The 21,015-nt window shown below is 54.6% G+C and overlaps 1 protein-coding gene across 1 annotated transcript in view; it reads left to right on the plus strand.

The window, feature by feature from the left end:
- LOC306967383 (titin-like) overlaps positions 1-21,015 on the plus strand; it is a 206,157-nt gene that overhangs the window by 111,171 nt on the left and 73,971 nt on the right. Inside the window, exons 94-109 of the mRNA XM_079562388.1 lie at positions 601-2,578; positions 3,228-3,823; positions 4,619-5,014; positions 5,252-5,566; positions 5,644-5,928; positions 7,671-7,976; positions 8,387-8,562; positions 8,905-9,145; positions 9,864-10,139; positions 11,409-11,708; positions 11,782-12,084; positions 13,345-13,644; positions 14,560-14,847; positions 16,363-16,665; positions 17,795-18,097; positions 18,846-19,151. Coding sequence (XP_079418514.1) covers positions 601-2,578; positions 3,228-3,823; positions 4,619-5,014; positions 5,252-5,566; positions 5,644-5,928; positions 7,671-7,976; positions 8,387-8,562; positions 8,905-9,145; positions 9,864-10,139; positions 11,409-11,708; positions 11,782-12,084; positions 13,345-13,644; positions 14,560-14,847; positions 16,363-16,665; positions 17,795-18,097; positions 18,846-19,151 — 6,672 coding nt within the window. The remainder of the gene's footprint in view (positions 1-600; positions 2,579-3,227; positions 3,824-4,618; positions 5,015-5,251; positions 5,567-5,643; positions 5,929-7,670; positions 7,977-8,386; positions 8,563-8,904; positions 9,146-9,863; positions 10,140-11,408; positions 11,709-11,781; positions 12,085-13,344; positions 13,645-14,559; positions 14,848-16,362; positions 16,666-17,794; positions 18,098-18,845; positions 19,152-21,015) is intronic.

Raw genomic sequence — 21,015 nt, forward strand, 5'->3', positions numbered from 1 at the left:
CAGGCCTTAAACACGGCTAAAACATGCCTTAAACACGCCTAAAACACGCCTTAAACACGCCGAAAACACGCCTTAAACAGGCCTTAAACACGGCTAAAACATGCCTTAAACACGCCTAAAACACGCCTTAAACACGCCGAAAACACGCCTTAAACAGGCCTTAAACACGGCTAAAACACGCCTTAAACACAGTGACCTGCCAGGAGAAAACACGTGAGGATACACGCTTTACACACGGCTAAAACACGGCTAAAACACACCTTAAACACGCCTTAAACACGCCGAAAACACGCCTTAAACATGCCTTAAACACGCCGAAAACACGCCTTAAACACGCCGAAAACACGCCTTAAACACGCCGAAAACACGCTTTAAACACGCTTTAAACACGCCTAAACATGCCTTAACACGCCTCAAACATGAAAGACACGCCTTCACCAATAAACTAAACATTTAAATGCTTATGGACAGAGTAATCAGAGTAATCAGAGTAATTAGAGTACCTGAGTGTCAGAGTAATCAGAGTAATTAGAGTACCTGAGTGTCAGAGTACCTGAGTATCAGAGTATCAGAGTACTCAGAGTACCCCTCTCTCCCCAGTGCCGCCCACCATCGAGGTGGACGTGAAGCTGATCGAGGGCCTGGTGGTGAAGGCCGGCAGCCTGATCGTGCTGCCTGCAAAGATGACGGGCATCCCCACGCCCACCGCCAAGTGGAGCAGCGACGGCAAAGAGCTGACGTCAGAGGGACGCGTTACCGTGGAGACCGTGGGCGCCAACACCCTCCTGACCATCGGCGAGGCTCAGCGCGGCGACACCGGGGAGTACATCCTCTCCGTGTCCAACCCCGTGGGCTCCAAGGCCGTGGCGCTCCACGTCACCGTGCTGGACGTGCCCGGGCCGCCCATCGGACCCGTCAACATCCTGGAGGTCACGCCCGACTTCATGATGGTGCAGTGGCGAGCGCCCAAAGACGACGGCGGCACGGCCATCACCAACTACATCGTGGAGAAGAAGGACGTGAAGAAGCCGTGGGAGCCGTGGAGCGTGGTCAGCTCCGGCGGTTTGGCCACCAAGGCTAAAGTGGGCCGTCTGGAGAAGGGCCGCGAGTACATCGTCCGCGTACGCGCTGAGAACCGCATCGGCATCGGCGCCGCCCTGGAGAGCCCGCCCACTATCGCCAAACACTTGTTCAACCCTCCGGGCCCGCCCGGCTTCCCCGAGTGCTCCGACATCACGGAGAACGCCGTGACCGTGGAGTGGCCTCTGCCCGACTACGACGGCGGCAGCCCCATCAGCGGCTACGTGGTGGAGCGCCGCGAGATGACGGGCAAATGGATCCGCGTCAACAAGACGCCGGTGCTGGACCTGCGCTACCGCGTGTCCGGCCTGTGCGAAGGAAACAGCTACGAGTTCAGAGTGTTCGCAGAGAACGTGGCGGGCATCAGCGAGCCCTCGCCCACCTCTGACCCCATCAAAGCGGCCCGCGCCATCACCCGGCCCGGCCCGCCCGGAAGCCCCAAACTCAAGGACTGGAGCAAAGCCTACGCAGACATCTGCTGGACCAAGCCCACGCGGGACGGCGGCAGCCCCGTGCTCGGGTACGTGGTGGAGGTGCAGAAGTCGGGCAGCGCCGAGTGGAAGCGCATCAACAAAGACCTGATCAAGATCTGCGCCTTCCGCGTGCCCGGCCTCATCGAGGGCATGGAGTACCGCGTCCGCATCCGCGCCACCAACGCCGTGGGCGACAGCGAGCCGCGCGACCTGCAGGAAACCATCCTGGCCAAAGACATCCTGGTGCCGCCCGAGCTCACCGTGGACGCGTCCTGCAGAGACTCTCTGACCGTCCGAGCGGGTCAGATCATCAACCTCATCACCAGGGTCAAAGGTCGCCCCGACCCCGAGATCACCTGGAGCAAAGACGCCCGCGCCCTGGGCCGCGACAAACGCACCGACTTCCTCAACAACTACCCGCTGTGCGAGCTGGTCATCAACGACGCCGTGCGCTCCGACTACGGCAAGTACGCCATCGTGGCCAAGAACAGCAGCGGCCAGGCCTCGGCCACCGTCATCGTCAACGTGCTGGACACGCCCGGCCCCTGCCAGAACCTCAAGGTGGCCTACCCCACCAAGAACAGCTGCATGGTGTCCTGGGAGAACCCCGAGGACAACGGCGGCACGGAGATCACGCAGTACACCATCGAGTGCCGCCAGCCCAGCCAGAGGACCTGGACCTTAGTGTCCAACGACTGCACCAAGCGGGTGCTCAAGGCGCCGCTCACCGAGGGCTGCGAGTACTTCTTCAGGGTCAGCGCCGAGAACAAGATCGGAGCCGGACCGCCCACCGAGACCAAGAACCCCGTGCTGGCCGTGGACCCCGTGGAGAAACCCGGGGAGCCGCTGGACTTCCAGATCGCAGAGATCGGAAAGACCTTCTGCTTCCTCAAGTGGAGGAAACCCACCGAGGACGGAGGCAGCAAGAACCTGGCCTACCACGTGGAGAAGAAGCCGGTGGAGGCCGAGGAGTGGGAGCGCATCCACAAGGGGGCGATCAAGGAGACGTACTTCATGGCCGACAGGTGAGTGTACTTTACTATGACTGATACTAAAACTACCACTACTACTACTGATACTTCCTGGCCAACAGGTGGTCGACTGATGCTAATGCTAACCCTGCAGATGGACCTTGTGTTGTAAGATCTTCCTCACATGGTTCTATTTTCTGGCTCTAGACGACACATATTTTAGTATCGGTATCGGAACCCAAGTATCGTTAAAGAACTGGAATCTAAAACAATGTAATAGTGCCCAGCCCTGTGTCTGACCCGTGTGACCCGTGTGACCCATGTCTGACCCGTGTCTGACCCGTGTCTGACCCGTGTGACCCGTGTCTGACCCGTGTCTGACCTGTGTGACCCGTGTGACCCGTGTCTGACCCGTGTCTGACCCGTGTGACCCGTGTCTGACCCGTGTCTGACCCGTGTGACCCGTGTCTTCCCCGTGTCTGACCCGTGTGACCCGTGTCTTCCCCGTGTCTGACCCGTGTGACCCGTGTCTGACCCGTGTGACCCGTGTCTGACCCGTGTGACCCGTGTGACCCGTGTGACCCATGTGACCCGTGTCTGACCCGTGTGACCCGTGTCTGACCCGTGTGACCCGTGTGACCCATGTGACCCGTGTGACCCCTGTCTGACCCATGTGACCCATGTGACCCGTCTCCGCCCTCAGGTGCATCGAGAACCAGCTGTACCAGTTCCGCGTGCAGACGAAGAACGAGGGCGGCGAGAGCGACTGGGTGACGTCGGCCGAGGTCCTGGTGAAGGAGCAGCTCCTGGAGCCGTCGGTCACCGTGACGCCGGCCGTGCTGCTCGTGGTCAAAGCCGGAGACTCCATCCCCATCGAGGCGCTGGTCAAAGGCAAACCCGCGCCCGACCTGAAGTGGACCAAAGACGAGCGCCCGGCCGAGATCCGCCGCGGCCCTCGCCACCAGCTGGAGTCCGGCACGGACTTCTCCAAACTCTACATCACGGCGGCGCGCAGGACCGACAGCGGCGCCTACACCATGACCGCCACCAACTCCGTGGGCAGCGCCACGGGCACGGCGCGCGTCAACGTGCTGGACCGGCCCGGGGAGGTGCGCGACCTCACCGTGTCCGGCGTCACCGTGGACCGATGCCACCTGGCCTGGGACGTCCCGGAGGACAACGGCGGCTGCGACATCTACAACTACATCATCGAGAAGTGCGACACCAAGAGAGGGGTGTGGTCTGTGCACTCCAACGCCATCATCACCAACAAGGCCGTGGTCACGCGCCTCACCGAGGGTAAGGGGGGCGAGGGGGGGGAGGGGGGGGCGAGGGGTGTGGTCTGTGCACTCCAACGCCATCATCACCAACAAGGCCGTGGTCACGCGCCTCACCGAGGGTAAGGGGGGCGAGGGGGGGGGTCTGTGCACTCCAACGCCATCATCACCAACAAGGCCGTGGTCACGCGCCTCACCGAGGGTAAGGGGGGCGAGGGGGGGGCGAGGGGGGGGCGAGGGGGGGCGAGGGGTGTGGTCTGTGCACTCCAACGCCATCATCACCAACAAGGCCGTGGTCACGCGCCTCACCGAGGGTAAGGGGGGCGAGGGGGGGGGGCGAGGGGTGTGGTCTGTGCACTCCAACGCCATCATCACCAACAAGGCCGTGGTCACGCGCCTCACCGAGGGTAAGGGGGGGGCGAGGGGGGGGGGGGGCGAGGGGGGGGGGGGCGAGGGGGGGCGAGGGGTGTGGTCTGTGCACTCCAACGCCATCATCACCAACAAGGCCGTGGTCACGCGCCTCACCGAGGGTAAGGGGGGCGAGGGGTCGAGGGGGGCTTTAGTTACTTACATTAGGACTTCAGTACTACTTTCAGATATTTATATTTGTGTTATATGTGTGATTTAAAACCATGAGGCTGTGTTTGTGAACCTCTGAGGAGCGGGTCACGTGACCATATGAACCTCTGAGTGACCACACTTGTATTTGTATTTGGACTGTGTAGTAAAAGTAAAAGTAAAAGTAGTATTTGGAGTGTGTAGTAAAAGTAAAAGTAGTCCATCTCGTGACCACACTAACCCTCGCCGTGTCCTGCAGGTAACGAGTACATCTTCCGTGTGCGTGCGGAGAACAAGATGGGGCCCGGGCCGGCGGTGAAGAGCGAGGCCATCGTGGCGGGTACTCAGTTCCAAGTACCCGGCGCCCCCGACGCGCCCGAGGTGACTAAAGTGGCCAAAGAGGAGATGACGGTGGAGTGGAGCGAGCCGGAGCACGACGGCGGGAAGCCCATCAGCGGGTACCTCCTGGAGAAACGCGAGGAGCACGCCGTGCGCTGGTCCCCCATCAACAAGGAGCCCACGCCGAGCACCCGCTTCACCGTCACCGGGCTACTCCCCCTGCACGAGTACCAGTACCGCGTCAAGGCCGTCAACGAGATCGGAGTGGGAGCGCCCAGCAAAGCCTCCAGGGCCATCACCGCCAAGGACGCCGTGGGTGAGTGCCCCAGATTTATTATTGATTTTTCCACATTGATTTTTCCACTTTTATTTCTACTTATGTTGCACTTTTGTCCTTTGGCGTTTGATGACCCTCAGCATAAAACCTGAATGTAAAGATTTGAGTTTCTTTTGGGTTCCTGACTCGGGTCAAACCGACCCGTCTGACCCCGGGCCGGTGTCAGACGGGTCGGTTCTGAATGGACTCTTGTTAAACCCGTGTCTCCTCCGGCAGGCCCCCCCTCTCCGCCCACCGCCCTGAAGGTGCTGGACAGTACCCTGAGCTCGGTCACCCTGGGCTGGGTGAAGCCGGCGTCGGAGGGCGGAGTACCCCTGATCGGGTACGTGGTGGAGGTGCGTCTCCAGGGCAGTAAGAAGGACGAGGGCTGGAAGCGCTGCAACGTGGCGGCGCAGCTGGTCGTCTGCGAGTTCACCGTGTGCCACCTGAGCCACGAGAAGCTGTACGAGTTCAGGGTGTCCGCCCAGAACCAGGTGGGCATGAGCGCCCCCTGCGACCTGGAGGCGCCCGTCATCCCGAGGGACATCTTCGGTGAGTGCCTCCCTCGTCTCCCTCGTCTCTCTCTTGTCTCTCCTCGCCTCCCTCATCCCTCCCTCCCTCCCCCGCAGAGGCCCCGGAGATCGACCTGGACGCGTCCCTGAAGCAGGGGCTGGTGGTCCGCGCCGGCTGCCCCATCCGCCTGGTGGCCACCATCCGCGGCCGCCCTCACCCCCAGGTGACGTGGCGCCGCATGGGCATCGATAACGTGGTCCGGCGCGGCCGCGTGGACCTCATCGACACCATGACCTTCCTGGTGATCCCCGACTCCACCCGCAACGACTCCGGGAAGTACTGCCTCACGCTGCGCAGCCCGGCCGGAGAGAAGGCCGTGTTCGTCAACGTCAAGGTCCTCGGTGAGTCTGGAGGCCTGGACTAGACCTGGACTAGACCTGGACTAGACCCAGACTAGACCTGGGCTAGACCTGGACTAGACTTGGACGAGACCTGGACGAGACCTGGACGAGACCTGGATTAGACCTGGACTAGACCTATACCTGGACTAGAACTATACCTGGACTAGATCTGGACTAGACCTGGATTAGACCTGGACTAGACCTGGACTAGACCTATACCTGGACTAGACCTGGATTAGACCTGGACTAGACCTGGACTAGACCTATACCTGGACTAGACCTGGACTAGACCTGGACTAGACCTGGACTAGACCTGGACTAGACCTATACCTGGACGAGACCTGGACTAGACCTGGACTAGACCTGGACTAGACTTGGACTAGACCTGGACTAGACCTGGACTAGACCTGGACTAGACCTGGACTAGACCTGGACTAGACCTGGATTAGACCTGGACTAGACCTGGATAAGACCTGCACTAGAACCTGATTTAGACCAGATTTAGGCCGGAGAGAAGGCTGTGTTCGTCAACGTCAAGGTCCTCGGTGAGTCTGGAGACCTGGACTAGACCTGGACTCGACCTGGACTCGACCTGGACTCGACCTGGACTAGACCTGGACTAGACCTGGACTAGACCTGGATTAGACCTGGACTAGACCTGGATAAGACCTGCACTAGAACCTGATTTAGACCAGATTTAGGCCGGAGAGAAGGCCGTGTTTATGAACGTCAAGGTCCTCGGTGAGTCTGGAGACCTGGACTAGACTTGGACTCGACCTGGACTAGACCTGGACTAGATCTGGACTAGATCTGGACTAGACCTGGACTAGACTTGGACTCGACCTGGACTAGACCTGGACTAGACTTGGACTAGACCTGGACTAGACTTGGACTCGACCTGGACTAGACCTGGACTAGACTTGGACTAGACTTGGACTAGACCTGGACTAGACTTGGACTAGACTTGGACTAGACCTGGACTAGACTTGGACTCGACCTGGACTAGACCTGGACTAGACCTGGACTAGACCTGGACTAGACCTGGACTAGAACCTGATTTAGACCAGATTTAGATCCCATTTAGGCCGGAGAGAAGGCCTTGTTCGTAGACCCGGATTACAGACATGACTTAGACCCATCTTAAACCCGTCTCTTTGACCCGTCTCAGACCCGTCTCAGACCCGTCTTAGACCCGTCTTAAACCTGTCTTAGACCCGTCTCTTTGACCTGTCTCAGACCCGTCTCAGACCCGTCTTAGACCCGTCTTAGACCCGTCTCAGACCCGTCTCAGACCCGTCTCAGACCCGTCTCAGACCCGTCTCAGACCCGTCTTAGACCCGTCTTAGACCCGTCTGAGACCTGTCTCAGACCCGTCTCAGACCCGTCTCAGACCCGTCTTAGACCCGTCTTAGACCCGTCTTAGACCCGTCTCAGACCCGTCTCAGACCCGTCTCAGACCCGTCTCAGACCCGTCTCAGACCCGTCTCAGACCCGTCTCAGACCCGTCTCAGACCCGTCTTAGACCCGTCTTAGACCCGTCTGAGACCTGTCTCAGACCCGTCTCAGACCCGTCTCAGACCCGTCTTAGACCCGTCTTAGACCCGTCTTAGACCCGTCTCAGACCCGTCTCAGACCCGTCTCAGACCCGTCTCAGACCCGTCTCAGACCCGTCTCAGACCCGTCTCAGACCCGTCTCAGACCCGTCTTAGACCCGTCTTAGACCCGTCTTCCCTCTCCCGCAGACACCCCGGGGCCCGTGCAGAACCTGGAGGCGGCCGACATCCTGCAGACCTCCCTGGTGCTGTCGTGGGGCGCTCCGGAGGTGGACGGGGGCAGCGAGGTGCTCCACTACATTGTGGAGAAACGAGAGATCGACAAGAAGACCTGGGCCGTGGTTAAAGGCGAGGTCCTCCCCGACAAGACGCCCTACAAGGTCTCAGGCCTGCAGTCGGGCACCGAGTACTACTTCAGGGTCACCGCCGTCAACCAGTACGGCTCCGGAGTGCCCCGGGTCACCCCCACCTCCTACCTGGCCTCCGACCCCGTCAGTGAGTACCCTTCAGGAAACATGTACAGTTGGGCAATCCTCTGGAGATGGGTCCTCCCTGCTCAAAGGGAGGAGAGAGAAAGTTCCTCCAACTTTAAGCAGAACGCCCGTGTCTCTGACCCGTGTGACCCGTGTCCTCATGTCCTGGTGTCCTGGCGTGTCCCTGACCCGTGTCCTGGTGTCCTCGTGTGTCCCTGACCCGTGTCCCTGACCCGTGTCCTCATGTGTCCTCGTGTGTCCTTGTGTGTCCCTGTCCCGTGTCCTCATGTGTCCTCATGTGTCCTCATGTCCTCCCGTGTCCCTGACCCGTGTTCCCGTGTCCTGGCGTGTCCCTGACCCGTGTTCCCGTGTCCTGGCGTGTCCCTGACCCGTGTCTCTGACCCGTGTCCTGGTGTCCTCCCGTGTCCCCAGGTAAGCCGGACCCGTGTGAGCGTGTGGAGGTCATGGAGGCGAACCGCACTAACGTGTCTCTGGCCTGGGTCAAACCGCTGCGCGACGGCGGCGCCAAGATCGACGGCTACGTCATCGAGTACGTGGAGGTCAAACCCCCGCCCGAGCCGAAGGCGGAGCCTGAGGCGCCCGCAGAGGTACCACCACCCGGCACATATATGTACACATACACATATATGTACACATACACATATATATACACATACACATATATATACACATACACATATATATACACATATATATACACATATATATACACATATATATACACATATATATACACATATATATACACATACACATATATGTACACATATATATACACATATATATACACATATATGTACACATACACATATATATACACATATATGTACACATACACATATATACATAATGTCAGTTTTAATTGAAAAAAAATGGACATAATTGATTGAATGGCTTGTTGACCGTGCTGCTCTGTGATTGGTGGACAGGGAGCAGAAGGCGCTGAAGCCCCGCCCCCCGCCCCTCCCCCTGTAGAGGAGGAAGAGGAGGAGGAGGAGAAGCCGAAGGAGGTGGTGTGGAACGCCTACACCACGGTCAAAGGCCTGAGCGTGTCCGTGGGCGGCCTCAAGGAGGGCAAGCTCTACAAGTTCAGGGTCGCAGCCAAGAACATCATGGGCCTGAGCTCCTTCACCGAGACCAGGGAGACTGTGGAGGCCAAGGAGCAGCGAGGTGAGCGACCCGACCCGACCCTGACCCGACCCTGACCCCTCACCCCTAACATCAACCCTCACCCCCAACATCAACCCTCACCCCTAACCCCAACCACTAACCCCAAACATCAGGAGCTCCTTCACCGAGACCAGGGAGACTGTGGAGGCCAAGGAGCAGCGAGGTGAGCGACCCGACCCGACCCTGACCCGACCATCACCCCTAACCCCAACCCTCACCCCAACATCAACCCTCACCCCTAAACCCAACAACCCAACCCTCACCCCAAACCCCAACCACTAACCCCAAACAGCAGGAGCTCCTTCACCGAGACCAGGGAGACTGTGGAGGCCAAGGAGCAGCGAGGTGAGCGACCCGACCCAGCCCTGACCCGACCATCACCCCCATCACTGATACAGTGGTTTAGGAAAGACGGATGCGGCTCCGTTTCTCAGACTGCAATGACACATGAACTAACAACCCTGACTCCGCCTCTGACTCCGCCCCTGACTCCGCCTCTGACTCTGCCCCTGACTCTGCCCCTGACTCCGCCCCTGACTCCGCCTCTGACTCCACCTCCGCCTCTGACTCCGCCCCTGACTCCGCCTCTGACTCTGCCCCTGACTCTGCCCCTGACTCCTCCTCTGACTCCGCCCCTGACTCCACCTCCGCCTCTGACTCCGCCCCTGACTCTGCCCCTGACTCCGCCTCTGACTCCGCCTCCGCCCTGTGTCCTCAGTGGAGCCGAAGATCGTGATGGCGGAGACGGTCAGCGCCCGTGCCGGGGCTAAGCTGCGCGTGGAGGCCGTGGTGTCGGGTAAGCCGGCGCCCGTCTGTAAGTGGAAGCGCGCCGACGCCGCCGTGGTGCCGTCCAGCCGCCTCGCCGTCCACCAGTCGGCCAACCTCTGCGTCCTCATCATCAAAGACGTGTCGCGCCTGGACAGCGGCGACTACAGCCTGGAGGCCCAGAACACGTCCGGAACCATCAGCCAGGCGCTCAAGATCATCATCCGAGGTACGTCACGCCAAACTCACGTGTGTTTCCCACCACTAAAACATGTACAACAGGTCCCGCCCCTTCCTGAGCTCAGTGGGACTTTCCTGGTTACATAAAGGTCAAAGACTTAAAGGAACAGTTCACAGTTTTGTTCTGAGTTGATCCGTACCCGTCTGGTCTTTGTGTCCGTGGAAGAGCTCGGTCACTTCTAACTTAAGCCTGTTTGGAGCCATAGGAATACACTGGGAGAGGCCAAATGCTAACAACATCTTTGGTCTTTTTGTGTGACTGAGGGCACGCACAAAGACCAACTCGTCTAAGCTCAGGGAAGAACTGATCTCAGTGTGGAAGAACGGTTCCTGTTCCTTTAACCTCTTACCTCCCACCTGAACAGAGCACTGTCTCTCCAGTTTGGTTTCACCCAAATGTAAAGGCTTATTGGAAAAAATCAACTCAGAAATGTGACAAAAAATAAATAAAAATGTGACAAAAAATAAATAAAAATGTGACAAAAAATAAATAAAAATGTGACCAAAAAACAACAAAAATGTGACAAAAAAATAATAAAAATGTGACAAAAAAATAATAAAAATGTGACAAAAAAATAATAAAAATGTGACAAAAAAATAATAAAAATGTGACAAAAAAATAAATGAAAATGTGACAAAAAAATAATAAAAATGTGACAAAAAAATAATAAAAATGTGACAAAAAAATAATAAAAATGTGACAAAAAAATAATAAAAATGTGACAAAAAAATAAATGAAAATGTGACAAAAAAATAATAAAAATGTGACAAAAAATAAATAAAAATGTGACAAAAAATAAATAAAAATGTGACAAAAAAATAATAAAAATGTGACAAAAAAATAATAAAAATGCAACAAAAAAATAATAAAAATGTGACAAAAAAATAATAAAAATGTGACAAAAAAATAATAAAAATGTGACAAAAAAATAAATGAAAATGTGACAAACTCTGGCAAATATGAGATGAAAAAGAAAGTGAAAAAGTGAAACAACGAGGCAGCGATGTGAGGAAAAGGATCTGTTTCGTATGTCTTGGCTTTGAGGCGTTGCTCTGGCCAATATGCTGGAAGCGCCAGGTGAGAACTTGTTGGATTTGGGTAAAGCCGAACTGGACAAACTGCTCGGTTTAGGCGGAGGGTAAGAGGTTAAAGGCCTTCACCTGATTTCACAGAGGAAAGTAAATGTTGCAGTAAAAGTGTCCTGTAGATGTTTCAAACCAAAGGAACATTGTGCTCACCCTGTCCTGGTCTGCGCAGACATCCCCGGCCCCCCCGAGGGCCCCGTGGAGATCTCAGACATCGACTCGGACGCCTGCTCTCTGTCCTGGAACAAGCCGCTGGAGGACGGCGGCGCCAACATCACCAACTACGTGGTGGAGAAGTGCGACGTGACCCGGGGCGACTGGGTCACGGCCGTGTCCTCCTGCCCCAAACCCAACACCCGCCTGGGCAAACTCATCCCGGGCAAAGAGTACGTGTTCCGGATCCGCGCCGAGAACCGCTACGGCGTGTCCGACCCGCTGCAGTCCGAGCGCATGGTGGCCAAGTTCCCCTTCGGTGAGCGCCGCCGCCGTGGCCGCAGGTGAGTCCGTGTTCTGACCCGTGTTCTGACCCGTGTTCTGACCCGCAGACGTGCCCAGCGAGCCGCTCCTCTGCCGCATCAACAAGACCAACAAAGACTGCATGTTCGTGGCCTGGGACCGGCCCGAGAGCGACGGCGGCAGCCCCATCACCGGCTACTACATCGAGAAGAAGGAGAGGAACAGCCTGCTGTGGGTCAAGGCCAACGACACGGTGGTCAGGACCACGGAGTACCCCTGCGCCGGCCTCATCGAGGGCCTGGAGTACACCTTCAGAGTGTCCGCCATCAACCGCGCCGGCCAGGGCAAGCCCAGCGCCAAGACCGACTTCGTGACCGCCAGGACGCCCGTCGGTAAGAGGCTGACCCGACCTTACTGACCACCGACCCCACTGACCACCGACCTTACTGACCACCGACCACTGACCACCGACCCCACTGACCACCGACCCCACCGACCTTACTGACCACCGACCCCACTGACCACTGACTCCACTGACCACTGACCACTGAGCGCCCGTCGGTAAGAGGCTGACCCGACCCACACTGACCTTACTGACCCCACTGACCACAGACCACCGACCCCACTGACCACTGAGCGCCCGTCGGTAAGAGGCTGACCCGAACCACACTGACCCCACTGACCACCGACCCCACTGACCACCGACCACTGACCCTTCCTCTGGAGCCTTGTTGCTTTAGAGACAGACTTGGTTACTATAACTTCTCATAATCTTGTTCTCTCCCCCCTCTCTCTCTCCCCTCTCTCTCCCCTCTCTCCTCTCTCCCCCCTCTCTCTCCCCCCTCTCTCTCCCCTCTCTCTCCCCCCTCTCTCTCCCCCCTCTCTCTCCCCTCTCTCTCTCCCCTCTCTCTCCCCTCTCTCCTCTCTCCCCCCTCTCTCTCCCCCCTCTCTCTCCCCTCTCTCTCCCCCCTCTCTCTCCCCCCTCTCTCTCCCCTCTCTCTCCCCCCTCTCTCTCCCCCCTCTCTCTCCCCCCTCTCTCTCCCCTCTCTCTCTCCCCTCTCTCTCCCCTCTCTCCTCTCTCCCCCCTCTCTCTCCCCTCTCTCTCTCCCCTCTCTCCTCTCTCCCCCCTCTCTCTCCCCTCTCTCTCTCCCCTCTCTCTCTCCCCTCTCTCCTCTCTCCCCCCTCTCTCTCCCCCCTCTCTCTCTCCCCTCTCTCTCCCCTCTCTCCTCTCTCCCCCCTCTCTCTCCCCCCTCTCTCCCCCCTCTCTCTCCCCTCTCTCTCTCCCCTCTCTCCTCTCTCCCCCCTCTCTCTCCCCTCTCTCCCCTCTCTCCTCCTCTCTCTCCTCCTCTCTCCCCCCTCCCCTCTCTCCCCTCTCTCCTCCTCTCTCTCCTCCTCTCTCCCCCCTCCCCTCTCTCCCCTCTCTCCTCCTCTCTCTCCTCCTCTCTCTCCCCCCTCTCTCTCCCCTCTCTCTCCCCCCTCTCTCTCCCCCCTCTCTCTCCCCCCTCTCTCTCCCCTCTCTCCCCCCTCTCCCCCCTCCCCCCTCTCTCCCCCCTCCCCCCTCTCTCTCCCCTCACTCTCCCCCCTCCCCCCTCTCTCTCCCCCCTCTCTCTCCCCCCTCCCTCCCTCCCCCCCCTCCCCCCTCCCTCCCCCAGATGCCCCGGGTAAGCCTGAGGTGTTGGACATGACTAAGAACTCCGTGACCCTGGTGTGGTCCCGCCCTAAGAACGACGGCGGCTCTAAGATCGTGGGGTACTACGTGGAGAGCGCGAGAGTACCCGGGGACTTGTGGGTGCGCTGTAACACCAGCTCACAGAACTGCCCCCGCGAGGAGTACACGGTGACCGGCCTGGAGCGCGACCTCTCCTACCAGTTCAGGGTCATCGCCAAGACCGCCGTCAACATCAGCAAGCCGTCCGAGGCCACGGACGCCGTGCTGGTGCAGGCGGAGAACGGTGAGTAACCAAAACCCTACAGGCCCCGCCCCCCCAACCCTACAGGCCCCGCCCCAACCCTACAGGCCCCGCCCCAGCGCTACAGGCCCCGCCCCAAACCTACAGGCCCCGCCCCAACCTAACCATAACCCTACAGGCCCCGCCCCAACCTAACCATAACCCTACAGGCCCCGCCCTAACCCTACAGGCCCCGCCCCAACCTAACCAAAACCCTACAGGCCCCGCCCTAACCCTACAGGCCCCGCCCCAACCTAACCAAAACCCTACAGGCCCCGCCCTAACCCTACAGGCCCCGCCCCAACCCTACAGGCCCCGCCCCAACCCTACAGGCCCCGCCCCAACCCTACAGGCCCCGCCCCAGCGCTACAGGCCCCGCCCAGGCCCCGCCCCAACCCTACAGGCCCCGCCCCAAACCTACAGGCCCCGCCCCAACCTAACCATAACCCTACAGGCCCCGCCCTAACCCTACAGGCCCCGCCCCAACCTAACCAAAACCCTACAGGCCCCGCCCTAACCCTACAGGCCCCGCCCCAACCCTACAGGCCCCGCCCCAACCCTACAGGCCCCGCCCTAACCCTACAGGCCCCGCCCTAACCCTACAGGCCCCGCCCTAACCATAACCATACAGGCCCTGCCCTAACCATACAGGCCCTGCCCTAACCATACAGGCCCTGCCCTAACCCTACAGGCCCTGCCCTAACCATACAGGCCCTGCCCTAACCCTACAGGCCCTGCCCTAACCATACAGGCCCCGCCCCAACCCTACAGGCCCTGCCCTAACCCTACAGGCCCTGCCCCAACCCTACAGGCCCTGCCCTAGCCATACAGGCCCCGCCCTAACCCTACAGGCCCAGGTCTCTCTCCCTCGGGTCCTCCCTCAGGTACTCCCGGTCCTAACCCCCCCTCTCTCCTCAGTCCCCCCCAGGATCGAGCTGAGCGCCCGCATGCAGAAGGGCTTTAAGGTGAAGGCGGGCTCCCTGGTTCTCCTCGAGGCCGACGTGTTCGGGAAGCCCATGCCCCGCGTCACGTGGAGCCGCGGCGACGACACGCTAAGGTCCGCCCCCGGTCACGTGATCACGCAGCAGCGACATCACTTCCTGCTGGAGATGAGCGACGTCACCAAACACCACACCGGCGTCTACACGGTGCGCGCCGAGAACGCCGGCGGCAGCAAGACGGCCGAGGTGGAGGTGCTGGTGCTCGGTGAGTACCACGGCCGAGGTGGAGGTGCTGGTGCTCGGTGAGTACCCGCCACAGCGAGTCACAGCGAGTCACAGAGAGTCACAGCGAGCGCCGGCGGAAGAAACAACTGGTGCAAACTTTGGGCAAAAAGCAGGGGGAAAAGTACCTTACTGTGGGGCAAAAATGAGAATAAATTGGGTAAAAATTGGGAGAAATTGTGGGAAAAGGGGGAAATAAAATTGGTAAAAAAAAATGGAAAAAAGTGAGTGAAACAAAACCAGAAAAAATTATGGCAAAAATAAAGAAATGATTGTGTAGAAAAATGAGGAAAAAAATAAAATAGAAAATGGGCAAAACCAGGGAAAAAGAGGGAAACAATATGGGGGGATATTGGAGAAATTGTAGCAAAAACAAGGAAAAAAAAAATTGGGTAAAAATAAGGGGAAAAAAAATCTGGTAAAAGAAAAAACAATAAATGGGCAAAAAGTAAAAAAAAAAGAAATTGTCAAAATTGGGAGAAATTGTGGCAAAATAAGAAAAAAACATTGGGGGAATAATGGGGAAAAAATAGGGGTAAATTGAGGGAAATCCAATTGGTGATAATAAAAATTAGCAGAAATTTGAGAAACAAAACCAGAAGAAATTGTAATAATAAAAAAAAATAATCGTGTAGAAAAATGGGGGCAATATGAGCAAAAAGTGGGAAAAAAGTGGGAAAAATTGTGGGAAAAGGGGAAAAATTAAATTGGTAATAAAAATGAAAAAAAAAAAACAAAAATCAAAAGTGAGAGAAACAAAACCAGAAAAAATTAGGGCAAAAATAAGAAATAATTGTGTAGAAAAATGAGGAAAAAAATAAAATAGAAAATGGGCAAAACCAGGGAAAAAGTGGGAAACGATATGGGGGGATATTGGAGGAATTGTAGCAAAAATAAGGAAAAAATAATAATTGGGTAAAAATAAGGGGAAAAAAATTGTAATGAACAAAATACTGGTAAAAGAACAATAAATGGGCAAAAAGTTTTAAAAAAGTCAAAATTGGGAGAAATTGTGGCAAAATAAGGAAACATTTTGAGGGAATAATGGGGAAAAAATAGGGTAAAAATGAGGGAAATACAATTGGTGATAAGAAAAATTAGCGAAACAAAACCAGAAAATATTAGGGCAAAAATAAGAAATAATTGTGTAGAAAAATTGAATATGGGGGGAAAAAAGTGGGGAATAATATGGGGGGAAAATGGGAGAAATTGTAGCAAAAATAAGGAAAAAATGGGTAAAAATAAGGAAAATTGTAATGAGCAAAATTGAGGTAAAAGAAAAAACAATTTAAAAAAAAATTCATATGGAAAAATGTGCAAAAATAGCAAAAATATTGGGAAATTGGGAAAACGAGAACAAAATGTGATTGTGTAATGAGCAAAAGCCTTGAATCCGGTCTCTGGAGCGACGGCATCGATTCCACTTCCTGTTTTGGATGCGCTCATTGACCCTGGTCAGGAGTACCTCTCTCTGACCGCTCTCTCCTCCCCCTCGCAGACGTGCCGGGCGCTCCCGCCGGCTCCTCCTTCGTGGAGGTGACGGCCACCAGCGTGAAGCTCGCCTGGACGCCGCCGCTGAAGGACGGAGGCGCCCCCGTGAGTAGCTACATCGTGGACAAACGCGAGACCAGCCGCGCCGAGTGGGCGCAGGTCCACGCCAAGGTCAAAGGCGACGCCCCCGAGTTCACCGTGGAGCGCCTCATCGAGGGCCGGGAGTACCAGTTCAGGATCCGCGCGGAGAACATGTGGGGGGTGGGAGACGCCCTGGTGACCGCGCCCGTGGTCGCCAAGAACCCCTACAGTAAGTCCCGCCTCCATCAGTCACTCAAGTAACTGGAGGAACTGTACTAGAGTAGTAGTACTTTTTACCATAGACGTTTGTAAGTGAGATCAGACTGGACTAAAAGTACATTTAAAAATGGACAGATATCAAAGTAACTAACTCTGCTTTTACTTCTACTTGAGTAAATAATAGTTACTTGTCTCACTGTGAGTAAATGTTACAGTTACATGTACAATACATATTTGAGTATTTTTAATATTCAGATCACGACTGAAACGTAAATCAGACGAATGTTACTCAAGTACCTTTTTCTCTGAGTACTGAGACTTTTACTTCAGTATTTTTTTGGGTCACAACTTTTTACTTGTACTTGAACCTGTGCTGACGCTCCTCTCCCCCTCTCTCCCCACTTTCTCCTCCTCTTCTCCTCTCTCTCCCTCTCTCCCCCTCCTCCCCCTCTCTCCCCACTCTCTCCTCCTCTCCCCCTCTCTCTTCCCCCTCTCCCCCTCTCTCCCCCTCTCTCCCCACTCTCTCCTCTCTCCCCCTCTCTCCCCACTCTCTCCTCTCTCCCCCTCTCTCCCCACTCTCTCCCCCTCTCTCCCCCTCTCTCCCCACTCTCTCCCCCTCTCCCTCTCTCTCCCTCTCTCTCTCCTCCTCTCCCCCTCTCTCCCCCCTCTCCCCCTCTCCTCTCCCCCCTCTCCTCTCTCTCTCTCTCTCCTCTCTCCCCCTCTCTCCCCCTCTCTCTCTCCCCCCTCTCCCCCTCTCTCCCCCTCTCTCTCTCCTCCTCTCCCCCTCCTCCCCTCTCTCCTCTCTCCTCTCTCCTCCTCTCTCTCCCCCCTCTCCCCCTCTCTCCCCCTCTCTCTCTCCCCCCTCTCCCCCTCTCTCCCCCTCTCTCTCTCCTCCTCTCCCCCTCCTCCCCTCTCTCCTCTCTCCTCTCTCCTCCTCTCTCTCCCCCCTCTCCCCCTCTCTCCCCCTCTCTCTCTCCCCCCTCTCCCCCTCTCTCCCCCTCTCTCTCTCCTCCTCTCCCCCTCCTCCCCTCTCTCCTCTCTCCTCTCTCCTCCTCTCTCTCCCCCCTCTCCCCCTCTCTCCCCCTCTCTCTCTCCCTCTCTCCCCTCTCCTCCCCCTCTCTCCCCCTCCCCCCCCGTAGCCGCGCCCGCCGCCTGCGAGCCCCCCCTCGTCACTAACGTGCAGAGGGACCGCATGACGGTGAGCTGGAAGGAGCCCTCCGACGACGGGAAGTCCCCGGTTCTCGGGTACTTCCTGGAGAAGAAAGAGACCAAAGAACTGAACTGGACCAAGATGAACCGCAAACCCATGACGGAGCGCTCCCTGGAGGTCAGCGGGCTCTCCGAGGGCACGGAGTACGAGTTCAGGGTCACCGCCGTCAACATCGCCGGCCCCGGCAAGCCCAGCGAGGCGTCGGCCGGGGCCACCGCCATGAACCCCATCAGTGAGTATCTGAGAGTACCTAAAACAACACCAGCACAGTTAACCCCATCAGAGAGAGGCTAAGAGTAACTACAGCACAGTTAACCCCATCAGAGAGAAGCTAAGAGTAACTACAGCACAGTTAACCCCATCAGAGAGAGGCTAAGAGTAACTACAGCACAGTTAACCCCATCAGAGAGAGGCTAAGAGTAACTACAGCACAGTTAACCCCATCAGAGAGAGGCTAAGAGTAACTACAGCACAGTTAACCCCATCAGAGAGAGGCTAAGAGTAACTACAGCACAGCTAACCCCATCAGAGAGAGGCTAAGAGTAACTACAGCACAGTTAACCCCATCAGAGAGAAGCTAAGAGTAGCTACAGCACAGTTAACCCCATCAGTGAGTAGCCATGAGTAGCTACAGCACAGTTAACCCCATCAGAGAGAGGCTAAGAGTAACTACAGCACAGTTAACCCCATCAGAGAGAGGCTAAGAGTAACTACAGCACAGTTAACCCCATCAGAGAGTATCTGAGAGTACCTAAAACAACACGGACCAGTCAGAGAGTGGCCACGAGTAACTACAGCACAGTTAACCCCATCAGAGAGAAGCTAAGAGTAACTACAGCACAGCTAACCCCATCAGAGAGAAGCTAAGAGTAACTACAGCACAGCTAACCCCATCAGAGAGAAGCTAAGAGTAACTACAGCACAGCTAACCCCATCAGAGTAGCTAAAGCCCCCACTGACCCGCCCGCTTGTGTCCGCAGCGCCCCCGGGCCCCGTGCAGAACCCCACCGTCACTGACACCTCCAACTCCACCATCAGCGTGTCGTGGGGCGCCCCAGCCAACAACGGCGGGAGCGCCATCCTCGGGTACCTGGTGGAGTCCAAACGCGCCGACACCAACGACTGGATCCGCTGCAACGTCCCCCGGAACCTCCAGGAGACCACCTACACCGTGCAGAACCTGCTGCACCTGTCGGAGTACCAGCTGCGGGTGTCCGCCGTCAACAAGGTCGGCTTCGGAGAGAGCGCCGAGGTGCCGGGACGCCACACGGCCAAGGACATCATCGGTAACTTTATTTAATATTAACACACGGCCAAGGACATCATCGGTAACTTTATTTAATAATGTTATTAACACACGGCCAAGGACATCATCGGTAACTTTATTTAATAATGTTATTAACACACGGCCAAGGACATCATCGGTAACTTTATTTAATAATGTTATTGACACTCGGACAAGGACATCATCGGTAACTTTATTTAATATTATTATTAACACTCGGACAAGGACATCATCGGTAACTTTATTTAATAATGTTATTAACACTCGGCCAAGGGCATCATCGGTAACTTTATTTAATAATGTTATTAACACTCGTCCAAGGACATCATCGGTAACTTTATTTAATAATGTTATTAACACACGGACATGACATCATCGGTAACTTTATTTAATATTAACACACGGCCAAGGACATCATCGGTAACTTTATTTAATATTATTATTAACACTCGGACAAGGACATCATCGGTAACTTTATTTAATAATGTTATTAACACACGGACATGACATCATCGGTAACTTTATTTAATAATGTTATTAACACTCGGCCAAGGGCATCATCGGTAACTTTATTTAATAATGTTATTAACACTCGGCCAAGGACATCATCGGTAACTTTATTTAATAATGTTATTAACACACGGACATGACATCATCGGTAACTTTATTTAATATTAACACACGGCCAAGGACATCATCGGTAACTTTATTTAATATTATTATTAACACTCGGACAAGGACATCATCGGTAACTTTATTTAATAATGTTATTAACACACGGACATGACATCATCGGTAACTTTATTTAATAATGTTATTAACACTCGGCCAAGGACATCATCGGTAACTTTATTTAATAATGTTATTAACACTCGGCCAAGGACATCATCGGTAACTTTATTTAATACTGTTATTAACACTCGGCCAAGGACATCATCGGTAACTTTATTTAATAATGTTATTAACACACGGACATGACATCATCGGTAACTTTATTTAATATTAACACACGGCCAAGGACATCATCGGTAACTTTATTTAATATTATTATTAACACTCGGACAAGGACATCATCGGTAACTTTATTTAATAATGTTATTAACACACGGACATGACATCATCAGTAACTTTATTTAATAATGTTATTAACACTCGGCCAAGGACATCATCGGTAACTTTATTTAATAATGTTATTAACACTCGGACAAGGACATCATCGGTAACTTTATTTAATACTGTTATTAACACTCGGCCAAGGACATCATCGGTAACTTTATTTAATACTGTTATTAACACTCGGCCAAGGACATCATCGGTAACTTTATTTAATAATGTTATTAACACTCGGCCAAGGACATCATCGGTAACTTTATTTAATAATGTTATTAACACTCGGACAAGGACATCATCGGTAACTTTATTTAATAATGTTATTAACACTCGGCCAAGGACATCATCGGTAACTTTATTTAATAATGTTATTAACACTCGGACAAGGACATCATCGGTAACTTTATTTAATAATGTTATTAACACTCGGCCAAGGACATCATCGGTAACTTTATTTAATAATGTTATTAACACTCGGCCAAGGACATCATCGGTAACTTTATTTAATAATGTTATTAACACACGGCCAAGGACATCATCGGTAACTTTATTTAATAATGTTATTAACACTCGGACAAGGACATCATCGGTAACTTTATTTAATAATGTTATTAACACTCGGCCAAGGACATCATCGGTAACTTTATTTAATAATGTTGTTAACACACGGACAAGGACATCATCGGTAACTTTATTTAATATTATTATTAACACACGGACATGACATCATCGGTAACTTTATTTAATAATGTTAT

The sequence above is a fragment of the Gobius niger genome, assembly GCF_951799975.1.
Source record: "Gobius niger genome assembly, chromosome: 9".
In the NCBI taxonomy this organism is placed as follows: Eukaryota; Metazoa; Chordata; class Actinopteri; order Gobiiformes; family Gobiidae; genus Gobius; species Gobius niger.